We start from the raw sequence: 14,210 nt of genomic DNA, 5'->3' as shown, positions 1-14,210 counted from the left end.
CTTTGCTCAGGTGACTGGATAAAAAATGTGTTTATGAGCTAAGATAGCAGTAGGCTGGTCACATATTTCCGGAGCTATGAGTGCCAGCTGAACAACTAATATTGAGATGTTGAGGAATGGTAACAGATAACTGACCTTATAGACTGTGCCGAAGGCTCCAGAACCAAGCACTCTGAGTTTCTTCAGCTCGGTCTCCTTGAGAATACGCATCTGAGCCTGGTTTGGCATCGCTCCACTCGGGGTCAGGGGCTCCACCAGCTTCAGGAAAAAATAAGATGCCTTAAGACTATGGTACTCAACATGTGAAGCAGTCAAATCAAACAGACTGCATAAAAAGAAGAAATAACCAAACAAAATTCACTACATTTAATAGGGCCAGGAAAACTGCAAAGTTTTTGCATTTTGCAAAAGGTAAAAGGTAAGCAGCATAAAGATGCCTTATTTGGCCATTTCAATCCTTTTGCTGAAAGGGAAATCCCATAATGCACTGTGCCAAGCTCAGTGAAAATAGCCACCAAATATGATGAAAACAGAAAAAATTAAAACGATTTATTACTAACTTAAAATATCAGGGGGACTTCAAGTAAATATTTTGTACAGTGTAAATGACATATAATTTCAAAACTGATTTAGTACGAGAAAATCTCTAAATTCTTATTAAAATGCACTATTTTATGCAGTATTCGCATGTGCTACGTTTATGCTTATTAGAGGATTGAGTTGATAGCTTGCAACATGCTGACTTCAAACTCAAAATCAGCTGTTTCTAAACATAGAATAGGCCCTTTGCTGTGTAAATGATGGCAGACAAATCCTAATGCATTGATCTAGTTGACAAAAGAAAGTTGGACAAGTTCACAATGAGGGATTTTTGCCGCTTAGTTTAATAAAATTACAGTATGTTTTCTTAGTTTTAAACTAAGGATTGAAAAGCAATCTACATGCAAATGAAACACACTGCAGAGTTCTGACCTCATGCTCCTGTAGAATTCTCCTCATGGTTTCTTTCCTTTTGTGGTGTTTCTGTCGTCGCAGGTAAAACACCAGAAGCGCCAGCAAAATGAGAAAAAGAAACACTCCACCAACTGTGATTGCGACTGTTGTCCCAGGCCTGCAGGGGTTTGCAACAAACAATTCGATTTAAGCAAGACTGTGCAGTCTATAGCTAAAGCTATACTGTACCTTACTACAGTACTAGTACAGTAGATTACTAACCAGACTTTTACATTTTCTAAATTTGAATGGTGTTCGCCTGTGCAAAACACATCACAACAAGTCTAAAATGTTTTAGGGGGTTGGATTTCTATATTGTTGCTAGGGTTGTAGGTGATAGTCAAGGCTAAAAAACTACCCCAAATGTCACGAAACCTTAAAATCAAGGGTAAACACATCCTATGATATTCAGGTCTCTAAATATTTCTCAGGTCCCTCCTTCAGAGTAAATACATTTTTCTGCCTTGTTTTATTGTCCACCAGAAGAAAAGAGGTACTCAGTTAACTCTTTTAAGATTAATACTTGAGATAGGTTTGCTCAAACCGTGAGCAGAATTAAAAGTGATGTAGACACTACTAATGCATATAATTATTATAAATACACACATTTGATAAAGTCTTACCCAGTTTTCTTTTGGATGGGGCACCCTCTATCATCCAGTGGACACCTGACGGTAAACACAAAACAGAAAATTAATATAAAATCTTAAACTGTTGCACATGAGCTGATATTAAAAGGTGGGATCACGGTCCATGGGCTGAGCGAGGGACTCACAAGACGGTGCAGTTGGTCTCACAGGGCAGACAGTGTCCCGTAGCATTGAAGTACTTCCACACAGTGTGCTGGTCCTCTTTCACTCCACTGGGACAGCGCTCGACACACACGTTTCCATCTTGAAAGTGCAAACACTCCTTACAGTGTTCTGGACCCTGCACAAGAAACACAATTTAAACCTTAATTAATATAAGATTGTTAAGATGTAAAAAATCTTCATGTCAAAATAACACTTTGGCATGCTAATGAAAACTACATGTTGTTCTACCTGTATGACTATTTTCCAATGCAACACCAAAGAATATATACACAGTCAAAACAAAATTTATTCAGACACTTTCAACATTTCAAGTATAACAGATACAATAAAAACCGGCAAACAAACATACACAAGTTATATTACACAAGATGTTTTATATTAACATATGATAAAAATTCTAAAACTTTTTCTGGCAAAAGTATACTAAATCAGTCTGTGGTGTAAAAAGGTCACATTAGCAACTAAAGAAAAAACACTTAAAGGCAGAGTAAGTGATTTTTCAAAAACACTTTAGAAAACTGATTCGGGCCGAATCGCAAAACAAACTTGTAGCCAATCGGCAATAAGGGGCGTGTCTACTCGTGATGTGGAGGAGAGCGCGTTCAGTGCATGGGACGGACATTAGCCGAGCCGAGCGACAGAAAGATAGAGATGGCGGATAAAAAACAAAAGAGGAAAACGTCTGCGGAACGATAAGGCAAGAAGTAGGACCCGTGTAAATATCGGATCAGCTTTCCAGCGCTGGAGAGAACTCAAGGAGCGGAGGCCTGCGATCGGACGCCGAGGTTGCTTTGTTTCTTCTCAATAGGTGAGTAACACCGTGTCTACAACAACTAAAGTCTGCCTACACTGGACGCGAGAAAGAGGTCAAACGACCGTTGAAAACCATTTGAAATGTGTGTCAGCACGTCATAAATAGAACCCGGCAGCAGTTTTCTGTCGGGGATTTGTTGCACCGCGCCGCTCACGTCCGTAGACACGGTGTAACATTGGTTTTGCTTTGTTTCACAGAACTAATCGTTGCCTGGGTTGCGTACGTATATGTGGGGCGGAGCTATCAAAATAGGGGCAAGACCCTTTTGGGGTAGGGGCGTGTTTGTTTTGGTGATTTCAAATATCAACATTGGCTACCTGAAATCCCTTACTCTGCCTTTAAGCAAAACTTGGTCAGGTCAAAGTGTCTGAATAATTTTTGGTCCCAAATTTTTATCAATTTTACTGGTAGTCAAGACTTTTGGGGTATAATATGTCACAGTTTACTTTATTTTCCTCACTTACATAAATTAACTATAGTGTCCTGCACCCACTAGTAAAAAAATTATCAAAAATGATATCTGGTGTCTGAATAATTTTTGGTTTGACTGCATATACCATGCAATGTACAACAAATCACAATACATTTGATTTTTGTTTAATTTATGGTACATTTTTGTTATTTTTACAACATTAAGGTGAGTAATTAATGAATACATTTGTATTTGAATAAATTTGTATTTTTGGTGACATTATATATTATTTCAAATATGTGTGTGTGTGTGTGTCTATCTAGTATTACCTACATTATGGGGACCAAATGTCCCCACAATGACAGTAATACCAGAGATTTTTGATCTTGTGGGGACATTTTTTGGGTCCCCATGAGGAAACAAGCTTATAAATCATATAAAATGTTTTCTGAACATCTAAAAATGCAGAAAGTTTTGTGTGAGGGGTAGGTTTAGAGGTAGGACTGCGGCTCTCTAGGACCGAACTTGCCTACCCCTGGGTTAGGGTAATGTATTTGTTTCTGCATTAACATCTTACTGGGCCTGTACAGGAGGCAGAGTTGTTGACTGGTTTACACTCTGGATGGCAAGGGACACAGTGTAATCCATCCTCAAACTCTCGCACTGACCTGTGGGAAATGCATTTGAAGTACAGAAAACAGTAAGAGTTTAAAAACCACAACAGCATACGAGTCTACATTCTATTGTATGACATTAGCAGTTATTGATATATACAAAGTCTGAAACGGAAATAATGGAAAAGCCCTGTTCATAATATTCAACATTCTAATAATCTATATGATTCCTATGTGTACTTTATTAAGTAAACATAACAAAGCACAAAAAAACACGAAAATGAAAAAATCTGCTTATTCATACAGTACTCACCCCTGTAGGACATTGCATTGCTGCACACACTCCGTCCCACGTTTGTAATTCACACATGACACACACTGACTGGGTCCCGGCCCCCAGCAGACTGCATCTGCACACAGGGGGTCACATACTCTCCCCTCTGAAACTACACAGAGAGAGAAGAATGTCCTGTGTTTGTTTCCATAGTGAAGCATGTCATGGAATATTACTCATTATGGGAAATTAAAAAGTAGGAACAAACACATTTTTTAACATAAGTTAAAAAATAAACTCAGACAATGCATACCCTAGTAAAAAAAGTAATGTATTTAAAATACATTTATTTCATACTAAGTATAGAGTAGTTCAAATCTATTAACATATTTACTTACATATCTCTCGAGACATACAGATATAAAAATTATAATTTCACCTTATTTGGGCTACTTGTGCACAATGCACATTTTTTTATATTAAGCCTAAAATGTGTTTTAATATCACTATTGATGAGGACTGTATGATCTTTGAATAATATTGGTCTTTAAATGTAAGATTTTTAAAGTGTAGTCAGTATACCAAAAGTACGATTGCATATATACCAAAAGTACAGAGTTTTTTTATTAAGTACATAAATATGTAAATATGTTTGTAGTATACTTAGCATGAAATAAACATATTTCAAATACATTTTAGTGTAATTCGAAAACACAGACAGATTTGATGTTGTAAACTAAATAATGTTTGAAATCAAGTATCAGGCAATCAAGTTATTTTATCTGTCATATTTGATAACCATTTGGTTTAGTTGCTAATATTTATATGGCCAAAATAATATTAAATCAATAGCTTGTAATGTAAACCAATGAGATCTTTATAACTTTTTATATCTTTATAATCTTTAGAACTCTATATCTCACAATAATATATATTTGTAAGTATTTGCGAGATGGACATATAAACATTCCTCAAAAGTCTGATGTATCATATTTGATACTCACATTTTTATCTAAAAACTATGTATGGATATCAAGTAAACCTAAGCTGCTTCAGCCCAGTAAGTGTTCATTTTAAAATATTCATAACAATATAAAAGCTAATCTTAGCTATTCGTTTCCTTCAAAAGAAAAAAATAAAATAAAATCAGTAAAAATTTCACAGAGAAATTAAATACTGGAAAAAAACAACCTGAAGGTGGCGTTTTCACAGTTGTACCAAAAGGTGACAGAAGGCATGTAAAAGACTGTGTACAACATGTTTTTCAGTGATAATAGTTAATTCAGAGGTCTTAGTTAGAAATGTGCATATCAAATATGATACAGTAGGCTTAGTAGGGTTACAATGCTGGTATTTAATGGGAATTTGCATACATAATATTTTAATTATGCTGTAACTGTTTTGAAAAAACAACAAGGTACTCAACGCCATGATGTGCATATAGTCACTCTGCCATGTGTCATGCTTAAAGATGCACAGTATTCATGACTGTATTGTACAGCATGCATCGCTCCAGTCAGACAAACATAAGAATGGGCTCTAACCACATGTTTGCTGGTCTTGGTTGTTGTTGCTGATGAGGTTGGGTCCCTGTGTGGGGTGGAGCAGTGAGTTCCAGGGCAGAGAGGAGGTGTAGCACAGTCTGGAGTTATTATAAATCAGTACTATGCCTCCACTGACACTGCGCAAGGAACGCAACCCGAGAGACTCGATCTGCAAAGACTGAACTCCCAAAGAGAAAACACCCCTGCAGAGAGAGAAAGATGATTTAAATACATTAACTAGATCACCAAGTAGATTACTAGATTTATACATTTAAGCAGAAAAACTGGCTAGTTTGCTTGTGCAAATGTCCTTGCTATAATGCTGAATTGTTCTTAGTGGGTTTCAGTTGGTAAAGCTACTAATCTATCATAGCCCCATTTGTGTGTGTCAAGCAGGTGTACAGGATAATCATTAACTTTTACAACTAACAGGAAACTGCAGGTTTGATAAGTCTAACTAGACATTAGACAAACAAGAAAAGTGGGTAAACAGTCTAGCAAATCACATGTGTTTAAAGACAGAATTAGGAAACAGGAAATAAGGAACAAAAAGCAAAATAAGAGATAGATTTCAAGTACGAACCAAAAACAGACAAATATATACTTACTTGTAAAGCATTCTTCCTCTGATCACCTTCAAGTTCTCAAAAACATTCAGATCAAACGAATAATCTCGCCATGCATCTATGTACAGGTATCCTAAAATACAAATATAATGTTATTGCAAATGCAAATTTCATTTAATGATTGACTGGTACGACTAGTAGTGTTGTTATGCAGATTTTAGTTCGGATCTACGTTATAGACTTGTATTTCTTTTATAATCTTTATGATGTGAGTCCATATGAACTGTGATCTTCACCTGTGATTTCTTCTATTGTCTTTAACTTTTCCAGGTCGCTCCACTGCAGTCCAGATGAATTGGTAGCTGCATTTCTGTATTAACAACACAAGAGATTTTAATACAATAAGTGTAACAATAGGTATAACAATACCACAGTCATGGATAGAAATATTTAGATTAGAAGAAATTATTTAAAGTCAGCTAGTTATTCACCCTCATGTCACTGCAAACCCATATGACTTAATTTCTTCTGTGAAACACAAAAGGTAAAAAAAAAGAAAAGAATATTGCATCAAACATTTGCAAATATAAAGCACTGCACTGTTTCCATTCGATGTGTTTAAGAGAACAAAATCTTCACTTCCTGGGAATCTGGCACAAATCATGAGTAATAAAATAATAAAAAGGATCTTGCAACCAGGTAAGCCTGTGACTTTTAAACAATACTTTCACCAGACGAAACGCAATAACAAATGCTGTTACGTTATCTTGCCTTCAGAGGCAAATGCCTGATTTTGTGACACAATCATGAGAGACATAATTATATCATTTTGATCACTTTGGCTCAGGCATTTCAGGATGACAACAACAGATGCTGTGCAATGGGATTGATCTACTGGTTAGGCCAGTTACTCCATCACATGATCTCGAGGCAAAGTCATGTGAGTTTTTTGCAATGTATTCTGTGAATGCTTCCAGCGAAGTTTATGTACATTTCCTTATCGAATAAAAGCGATCAACAGTTTGAGAGCTAAAGCAGAGGGGAAACAATAATATCCTCTGCTTCTCAATCGGGCTCAAACTGATAAGCGATATTAACGACGCCGCTGTTTACAATACAACCTGAGCACATGCCGCTGAGGAGAGGGGCGGGACATTTAGACGCGCACAAGAGGCGGTTTAGCCAATCACAACACACTGGGCTGGCTAACCAATCAGAGCCCATCACCTATTTCTGAAGGCGGGGCTTCATAAAAGAAGGAAATTATCAGCCCGTTTCTCAGAGATGGGACAGAGCGGTGTGGAATAAAGGTAAATTATGTGAAAAATAATGCGTTTTTAAAAAAACGAAGCATTAACACATGTTAGACTGCACCCTATAAACACAATTAAGCCTAGAAAAAAACCACTGAACCATCCCTTTAAATTTCCGTCTGTTTCTAACACAAATCTATCGCATGTATATAGTTCATGTATCATGTGAATCACTTTTATAATACTTTTTTTGTGTAGCTAAATGTTCTTAATAACTTCCTTTTGTGTTCCACAGAAGCAAGAAGACAGGCAACACGAGAACCAGTATTGGAATTTTTAGGTGAACAACTATCCTTGCTTACACTTTGAAGGAGTCTGAAAGAAAAGCCAGACTGCCGTAGATTTTCTCACAGCCAACGAACATGCCAATGTTGGTGGCATCCACCACTGACACCCCTTGAAGGTTTCCCATTCCTAGTCCATAACACACTAACAGACATCACATATGTAAATTAATATAAGATAGTAATAGGAGAAATGATGCTAACATATATAGTGTATACAAAGATATATATACACAACAACTGTTATGAAGTGCTTTTTCATACATTTTGGAGCTCAATGACACTTTAAATTGCAGCTTGAACCCTTAGCATCATGTAGAAGCATATACAAACCTTTTGGACACTCTCCTTCACATTTTTCACATTTCTGTGTTTCTTTACCATCTGGCTCAACCGTAATAACTTCCTTGTTCGCTTTGGGACAGACCATTGTACATGCCACTTCCATTGCCAAATAGTTATCTAAAGATGTAGAAAGTACAACATATATCATACACACGCAGAGAAAAAAAAATCAAGGCCTGTGGACATACAGTACAGCATGATATTTTGTTAGTAAATTAAAAGTTTGACATACGGGGACACTGTTTAACACATGTGGCTCCAAAGTTGAACTTTTTGTCCTTGTTGGGTTTGGACTGAAAGGTGTTGGGGTCGTAGATGCTGGGTGGGGGGCAGTTGTCTTTACATGTCCCACTGTCATTGAAGTGACGACAGGCCTAAAGATGCAATGGGGCAAAACAGATATTATTTAATTGCAGTTACATGTGAATGATATAATGCAATAATTATGATCTTTTTACCAGACAGTCGGTGTCTTTTGGCCCCGTGCACCCAGCAGCACACTGCACATGACAGCAATCGTTGGGTTTCGGACCCTTACAGCGCAAACAGCCAGATGAGCAATGCACAAAGGTCACTGTAGAGAAAGAGGTACACGTAATTGTCTCAAAAGAGGAATTTCATTACGTTTCACGACAAACCACAAATAATTACATAATTAATTTGCTCAAATTGTCTCTATTTAATCCCTGATAGGAGATGTGGCATTGAACTGATCAGAAATTTTCTCTCGGCTAAACTAGATTTAATACTGTCAAAATAATTAACACAGTAGTCAAAACAGATATTAATTTTGCCATGAAGCACCAAAAATGCTCATTAACTAATAAAAAAATACTTATAATATTGACAACAAAATTATATGATTATGTAATATATTACATAAATTAGAGCATTCTGGGACATGAAAGTTAATTTATTAAATATAATATGAGATGAGCTGGAATTTAAAATTGACTTATACTTAATTAATTCTAAGCACATTTTTTGTTATCAAACCCAAAAAAAACACAGGCCAATGTGCCAGTGACACTCACATATTTGGCAGTCCTGATTTGTTTCTCCCCAGCATCCACCGTCTGAAGGACAAGCTGAAGAACAACAAGGACCTGAAAAAAGATAAGTATTACTGAGAAATAACAGTGACGCATTAAACAGTCTGATGTATGATGGTATAGTTCTCTAGAAGTTAACTCACAGTTCTTTGGGATGTCTTGCAGGTGCAGTAGTTTGTTTTCATCTTTAGTTACAGTGTCTTCCCAGTTAATTTTCTGAGGAAAGCACAGTTGAGGATTTCCCCAAACATAAACCCCGCCAAGCAGGATTTCTGTGAAACATAAGCGATAATTTTACTCACAGGGTTCCACTTCCTTGACTGCATAAGGATTTTAAAATCATTTTACAGCAACTGCACACACAAAGAGCAATTTCAATTTTGAAATATTTTTGAGCTGAGCATAAAAGTGCGTTCACATTCATATTTGCTTTGCGAAATTTCACATTTTAAATCCAGTCATTTCAATTGGCAGATCTGCGATAGGAAGTTTTGAGTGAGAAGGAAAAATTCCCATTGTACATTTCAAATCAGGGTCAACTTGGTCATGCAAATTCACTGTTTTGACCAAAATAAAACTGCTTGATTTAAAGGGGTCATATGATGCGATTTCAAGTTTTCCTTTCTCTTTGGAGAGTTACAAGCTGATTGTGCATAGATAAGATCCCTGAAGTTGCAAAGACTAAAGTCTCAAAACCAAAGAGATATTCTTTATCAAAGTTAAGACTCTGCCACGCCCCCCTAAAACGGCTCGTTCTAACACGCCCCCACATATCTACCTCACTATGTGGAAATATTTGCATAATGCCGCCCAAATGTGCACGCAAAGAAAAAAGGCGTGAATTCAGTAACCGCAGTTAGTGTTGAAGCAACCATGTCAGGGAGACGCTGTGTGTTTCAGTGCAAAAGCAAAAGCACTTTATTTTGCCTTCCAGAAGTAGATGCATTTAAGAATCTTTAAGATTACTTACAACAGAACAACAATGCATTTTATGGACGACCGTTTCATGAACCTAGGAGAGGAGGTAATTCTGACTTTGCTATGACAATCTGGCACTTCTGAATCAGCTACTGTAAGTATGTTTTGTTATTAGTGCGTGCGTGTGTGAGAGAGAGAGAGAGAGAGAGAGAGACAGAGACAGACAGGGTCACATCACAGTGGAGTCAGCTGTCTTAACCGTGGCTTGTGTACTGCAAACACATACCAGCTTCATCACTGTGTCTGTCACGCGACTCTGTTCCCCTTTCGGGCTCCGTCTTTACATTTATTTTGAAAGATGAAGCTCGCGATTATGGTAAGGGGCGTTACATTTCCGACGAGTGCTTGCGGTGTTCGGCCAATCACAATGCACTGGGTCAGCTGGCCAATCAGAGCAGACTGCGCTTGTCGGAAGGAGGGACTTTGTAGAAAACGAAGCGTTTGAGAGAGGCGGGGCATAGAGGACCTACAATAATGTACAGTATTTGAAAAATAATGTGTTTTTTGAACATTAAAGCATGTCAACATATTCTGTTACACCAAATACACAAAATAATGATCTTTAAAAAAGCATCATATGACCCCTTTAAAAGTTACCACTTTGTGAGTAGTTCTTCATGCCTCGCTACACCATTAACAATAGAAAATGGACCATTTTGCCCACAAGATCTTACAGAAAATGTGAGAATTTGCTATAGAAATGTCATGACTTTCTATGAGTTCTTAATATTAATTTCTATGACCTTCTAGGCCTAGAAATCACAATTTTAAAATCCCCTAATTTTTCCATTTCTGAATTTTACATGACTCTGGGAACCTTAAACAAATGACTGAATTTGATGGGTTCCAAACTGTTTGACAAATTAATTTCCATGTCTTTTCCATGACTTTTAAGTCATGTGTCATTACTGGATAAGGCTTTTTTTTATTATTGTACTGATAGCACAAGATTTTAAAATAACAATCAATGCAATGCATTTATTCACTTCATTAAAAAAACACAGTAATTAAATACATTCTAAGACCCCTGGAGAAAGACCACTTTGTGTTCTGTAGGAAATAGTTATTACCTAGTAACATTTGTCACCCAGTGAATCACACTAGCAATTACTCTCACCTGACAGTCTGATGTTATCATTTGAGCTGGATTTACTCAATACACAAGTACTCACAAAGAGCACATTTTTAGAGCTGAGCATAAAAATGTATATTCACAATTGAAATTTTCATGACTTATAAAATTGTATTCATTTACAGAGAGAATATAAACTTATCTGTGGCATCCCCTAACTAGACCAGTCACCATCCATTTAATCTCAAGTGACTGAGAAAATTAGAGTAGTAAATAACACCCTTTCACGCTTAAATCCCAAAAATGTATAGGCCTATACATTTAAATAAATATAAATTTGACCCACACTTCTTACCTGTAAGACTCCTAAGGTGTAGTTCTCTCAGGCTGAGTTCCGTCTGACTGTAGTGGATGTTGTTATGTACAGCGAGAGCGTAGCTGGAGTTATAAAGCTGACTGCCTCGTATTATCCGCAGATTGTCCAGAGGAACCGAATGCACTGAGACGTGAGCTATCAGCACATACCCCTGAACCTCCACAATCCCCTACAGACAAACAAAACACAAGCACATATTTTCATTTTCAATTTTGATTGACATTGAGACTCATTGTAAGTGAGTAGCTTAAATAAATAGCAATTCTATTATTCCAATCAGTTACTTAAGTTTTACTTGAAGTAGTATATGCCTATGTTAAGATGGGTCATTCATGTAATGCACAACCCTTTGAGCCTTTTAAAAATTATTATGCCTGTGTAATTTAAAGCATCTATATAAAACAGTATTGTAGTCTTTCAGAAACATGCTATGGTCAAACTCAGGCACATACACATTATTAATTACATTGTGATTATTTACACAGTGGCAAAGAAAATGAACAGGAATGTAGAAAGGGTTGTGCTCCAATATACATCTGCTGTGTAATAAAAAGCACTAGAGATACACACAACAGACCCGTACCTGCAGGAAGGAGAGATCTGGATTTCCCTGCAAGTGTGTGATCTCCAGGTTACCATGAACCACCTGGCAGCCCGTGTACAGCAGCCTGAGCATTTCATAATGATTCTCAAGACTGGAGGGTAAAGCCAACTTCATATCGGTCCCGAGACATACTGAAAAATAAAAAAGGTGCACACATCAGCAGGGCTGTATAAAATTATATGGATTATTTTTCTTTCCCAGATAAGACCTATTAGGTGCACTCATTCATTTTTGTTATTGTCACACTGACCTATATGGAAGGCATCTTGGACATGCTGACATCTAGCAGTGTGGAAGCAACATTACACAAATGTTTTCAGTTACCGATTTGAACATATAAATATTTGATTAATAAACATTTTATTAGTTGAAAATCAAAATAACTGTTAGTTGCAGCCCTATTTCCCAGACAAAGCAGGCAGTGATTTGATTATGTGAGCTCAGTATATTGGCCCTCATGAGGCAACTTGCTCCATGCAAAACAAATCTTTTAATAACTGATTACTGGAGTTTGCCTTTAAAATTTGCACCTGGTAAACTTAAAATCTACTTTCAAACTGCTTTTTGAAATAACTCATTAATTTATGAAAATTTCTCATAGGTATTTGACAAATAACATGTCCTTGAACATTTTTAACTTTGATATTTTTGGTTAAATTATGTAAGAATGTACCATGGCTCTTATTGGAAACTGAAAACATTATAGACAAATGAACCAACCTGATCTTACAAGAAAACATAACTGCTATTTCATATGAATTTGTACAATGTGATTTGTATGGACACAAACCATTTGTATTTAAATGAAGTAAGCAAGAAGCTGCAATGCTAAACTCAACCCTGTGTGAAGAGATTCATTTGTACAAATTCATTTGATCCTGCAAATGATTTTGAAAAAACGTAAAATAAGTTACAGATTGTCATGAGATTATGTTGAAATGATTTCATTTGTTTAAATCAGGAAATGTGAATCAGGTTTTCAAAACTATTAATCAATTAATTTCCATGATATCGCACTTGCGATTATTGAATTTAAAATAAATAAAAACAGAATAAGGAATGCACTTACAAAGAATAAAGAACAGTTTCTAACCAATCAAATATATAGCTCAAAACTTCATATTCACAATATAAATGGATATTACATTACCTTTCCATGTAACAATTAAAAAAATGTCATGATATTCATACATGTTTTTTTTATAGAATAACCATGTGTAAGCCTTGTAAATAACAGTTCTGTCATGACAACTCTCGGAGGGATTGGCATGGTAATGTACATGTTAATGTATTTGGTCTTGGAGGAATAGATCTGCTACGCTGCTGCTGCTGTTGCGGCGGTAGAGCAAGTACCGAGACTTGCTACTGCCAATACATCCACAACATGCTGCTGTGAGCATGTAAGAAATATTGCTGCTGCAAATATAACATACATGAAATAACCCCAATATAGCATACACGAATCACCTCGTAGCAGATCTATACAGGTGGAGCTGGGGAAGGTGGAGGGTTTCTGAAGCAAGCTGCAACTGCTACGGCAAGCACTAGTAATATATGTGAATGTTGAGCAACGAGCTCATTGGCTACCGATACATGAGAGAACCAATCAGCTGTGCCCTGTGATAATGATGTCATTAGGTCAGATTGAGTTAGACCTATCGGACTGTGCCATCTAGAGTTTCATGCCAGAACTCTGTATATGGCTGTTTTCTTCACTCTATTTTAAATGGGAACTATTACAGGTGACCACATGCAGTCTTATTGGGTCCGTGTATGTTGCGTTCATTCGTTTTTTGATTTAATATTGAAAACAGAAACATGAGAAAACGGCACCATTTTCATTTTTCGATTTTTAAAAAACATGAAAAGACAAGAATTCGCCTTAATTTTTCGTTTTTACATTCAGGGGTAGAAAATGGATAAACAGTTTGAATGTTCGATTTCCACGTGTGGGAGGGAATTAAATGCCCCTTTTCACTGATTGGTCAAGCAAAATGTTCATCATGTCGTCTTCAGTTCTGTGCACCAGAATAAGAGTCCTCCGCTGTTAAGGTGTTTATTGTAACTCCTAAATTTCGTCTCTCTGTCATCAAACAACCAGACTAAAGGCTGATTTATACTTCTGCGTCGGACCTACGCCGTAGCCTTTACGCC

The 14,210-nt window shown here is 36.7% G+C and overlaps 1 protein-coding gene across 1 annotated transcript in view; it reads right to left on the bottom strand.

Annotated features, from left to right (window-relative positions):
• LOC107751707 (receptor tyrosine-protein kinase erbB-2-like) overlaps positions 1 to 14,210 on the bottom strand; it is a 43,264-nt gene that overhangs the window by 13,843 nt on the left and 15,211 nt on the right. Inside the window, exons 2-18 of the mRNA XM_016567463.1 lie at positions 12,036 to 12,187; positions 11,432 to 11,621; positions 9,170 to 9,298; positions 9,009 to 9,080; positions 8,433 to 8,548; positions 8,207 to 8,348; positions 7,963 to 8,091; positions 7,648 to 7,774; positions 6,329 to 6,402; positions 6,075 to 6,165; positions 5,467 to 5,669; positions 3,962 to 4,094; positions 3,612 to 3,702; positions 1,769 to 1,923; positions 1,617 to 1,661; positions 973 to 1,111; positions 136 to 258 (exon numbers count right to left, since the gene is read on the bottom strand). Coding sequence (XP_016422949.1) covers positions 136 to 258; positions 973 to 1,111; positions 1,617 to 1,661; positions 1,769 to 1,923; positions 3,612 to 3,702; positions 3,962 to 4,094; positions 5,467 to 5,669; positions 6,075 to 6,165; positions 6,329 to 6,402; positions 7,648 to 7,774; positions 7,963 to 8,091; positions 8,207 to 8,348; positions 8,433 to 8,548; positions 9,009 to 9,080; positions 9,170 to 9,298; positions 11,432 to 11,621; positions 12,036 to 12,187 — 2,111 coding nt within the window. The remainder of the gene's footprint in view (positions 1 to 135; positions 259 to 972; positions 1,112 to 1,616; positions 1,662 to 1,768; positions 1,924 to 3,611; positions 3,703 to 3,961; positions 4,095 to 5,466; positions 5,670 to 6,074; positions 6,166 to 6,328; positions 6,403 to 7,647; positions 7,775 to 7,962; positions 8,092 to 8,206; positions 8,349 to 8,432; positions 8,549 to 9,008; positions 9,081 to 9,169; positions 9,299 to 11,431; positions 11,622 to 12,035; positions 12,188 to 14,210) is intronic.

This window comes from Sinocyclocheilus rhinocerous, unplaced genomic scaffold (assembly GCF_001515625.1).
Source record: "Sinocyclocheilus rhinocerous isolate Xijiao unplaced genomic scaffold, SAMN03320098_v1.1 scaffold891, whole genome shotgun sequence".
Lineage (NCBI taxonomy): Eukaryota > Metazoa > Chordata > Actinopteri > Cypriniformes > Cyprinidae > Sinocyclocheilus > Sinocyclocheilus rhinocerous.
The sequence above is the reverse complement of the archived record's forward strand: the minus strand, read 5'-3'. Positions and strand labels throughout refer to the sequence as shown.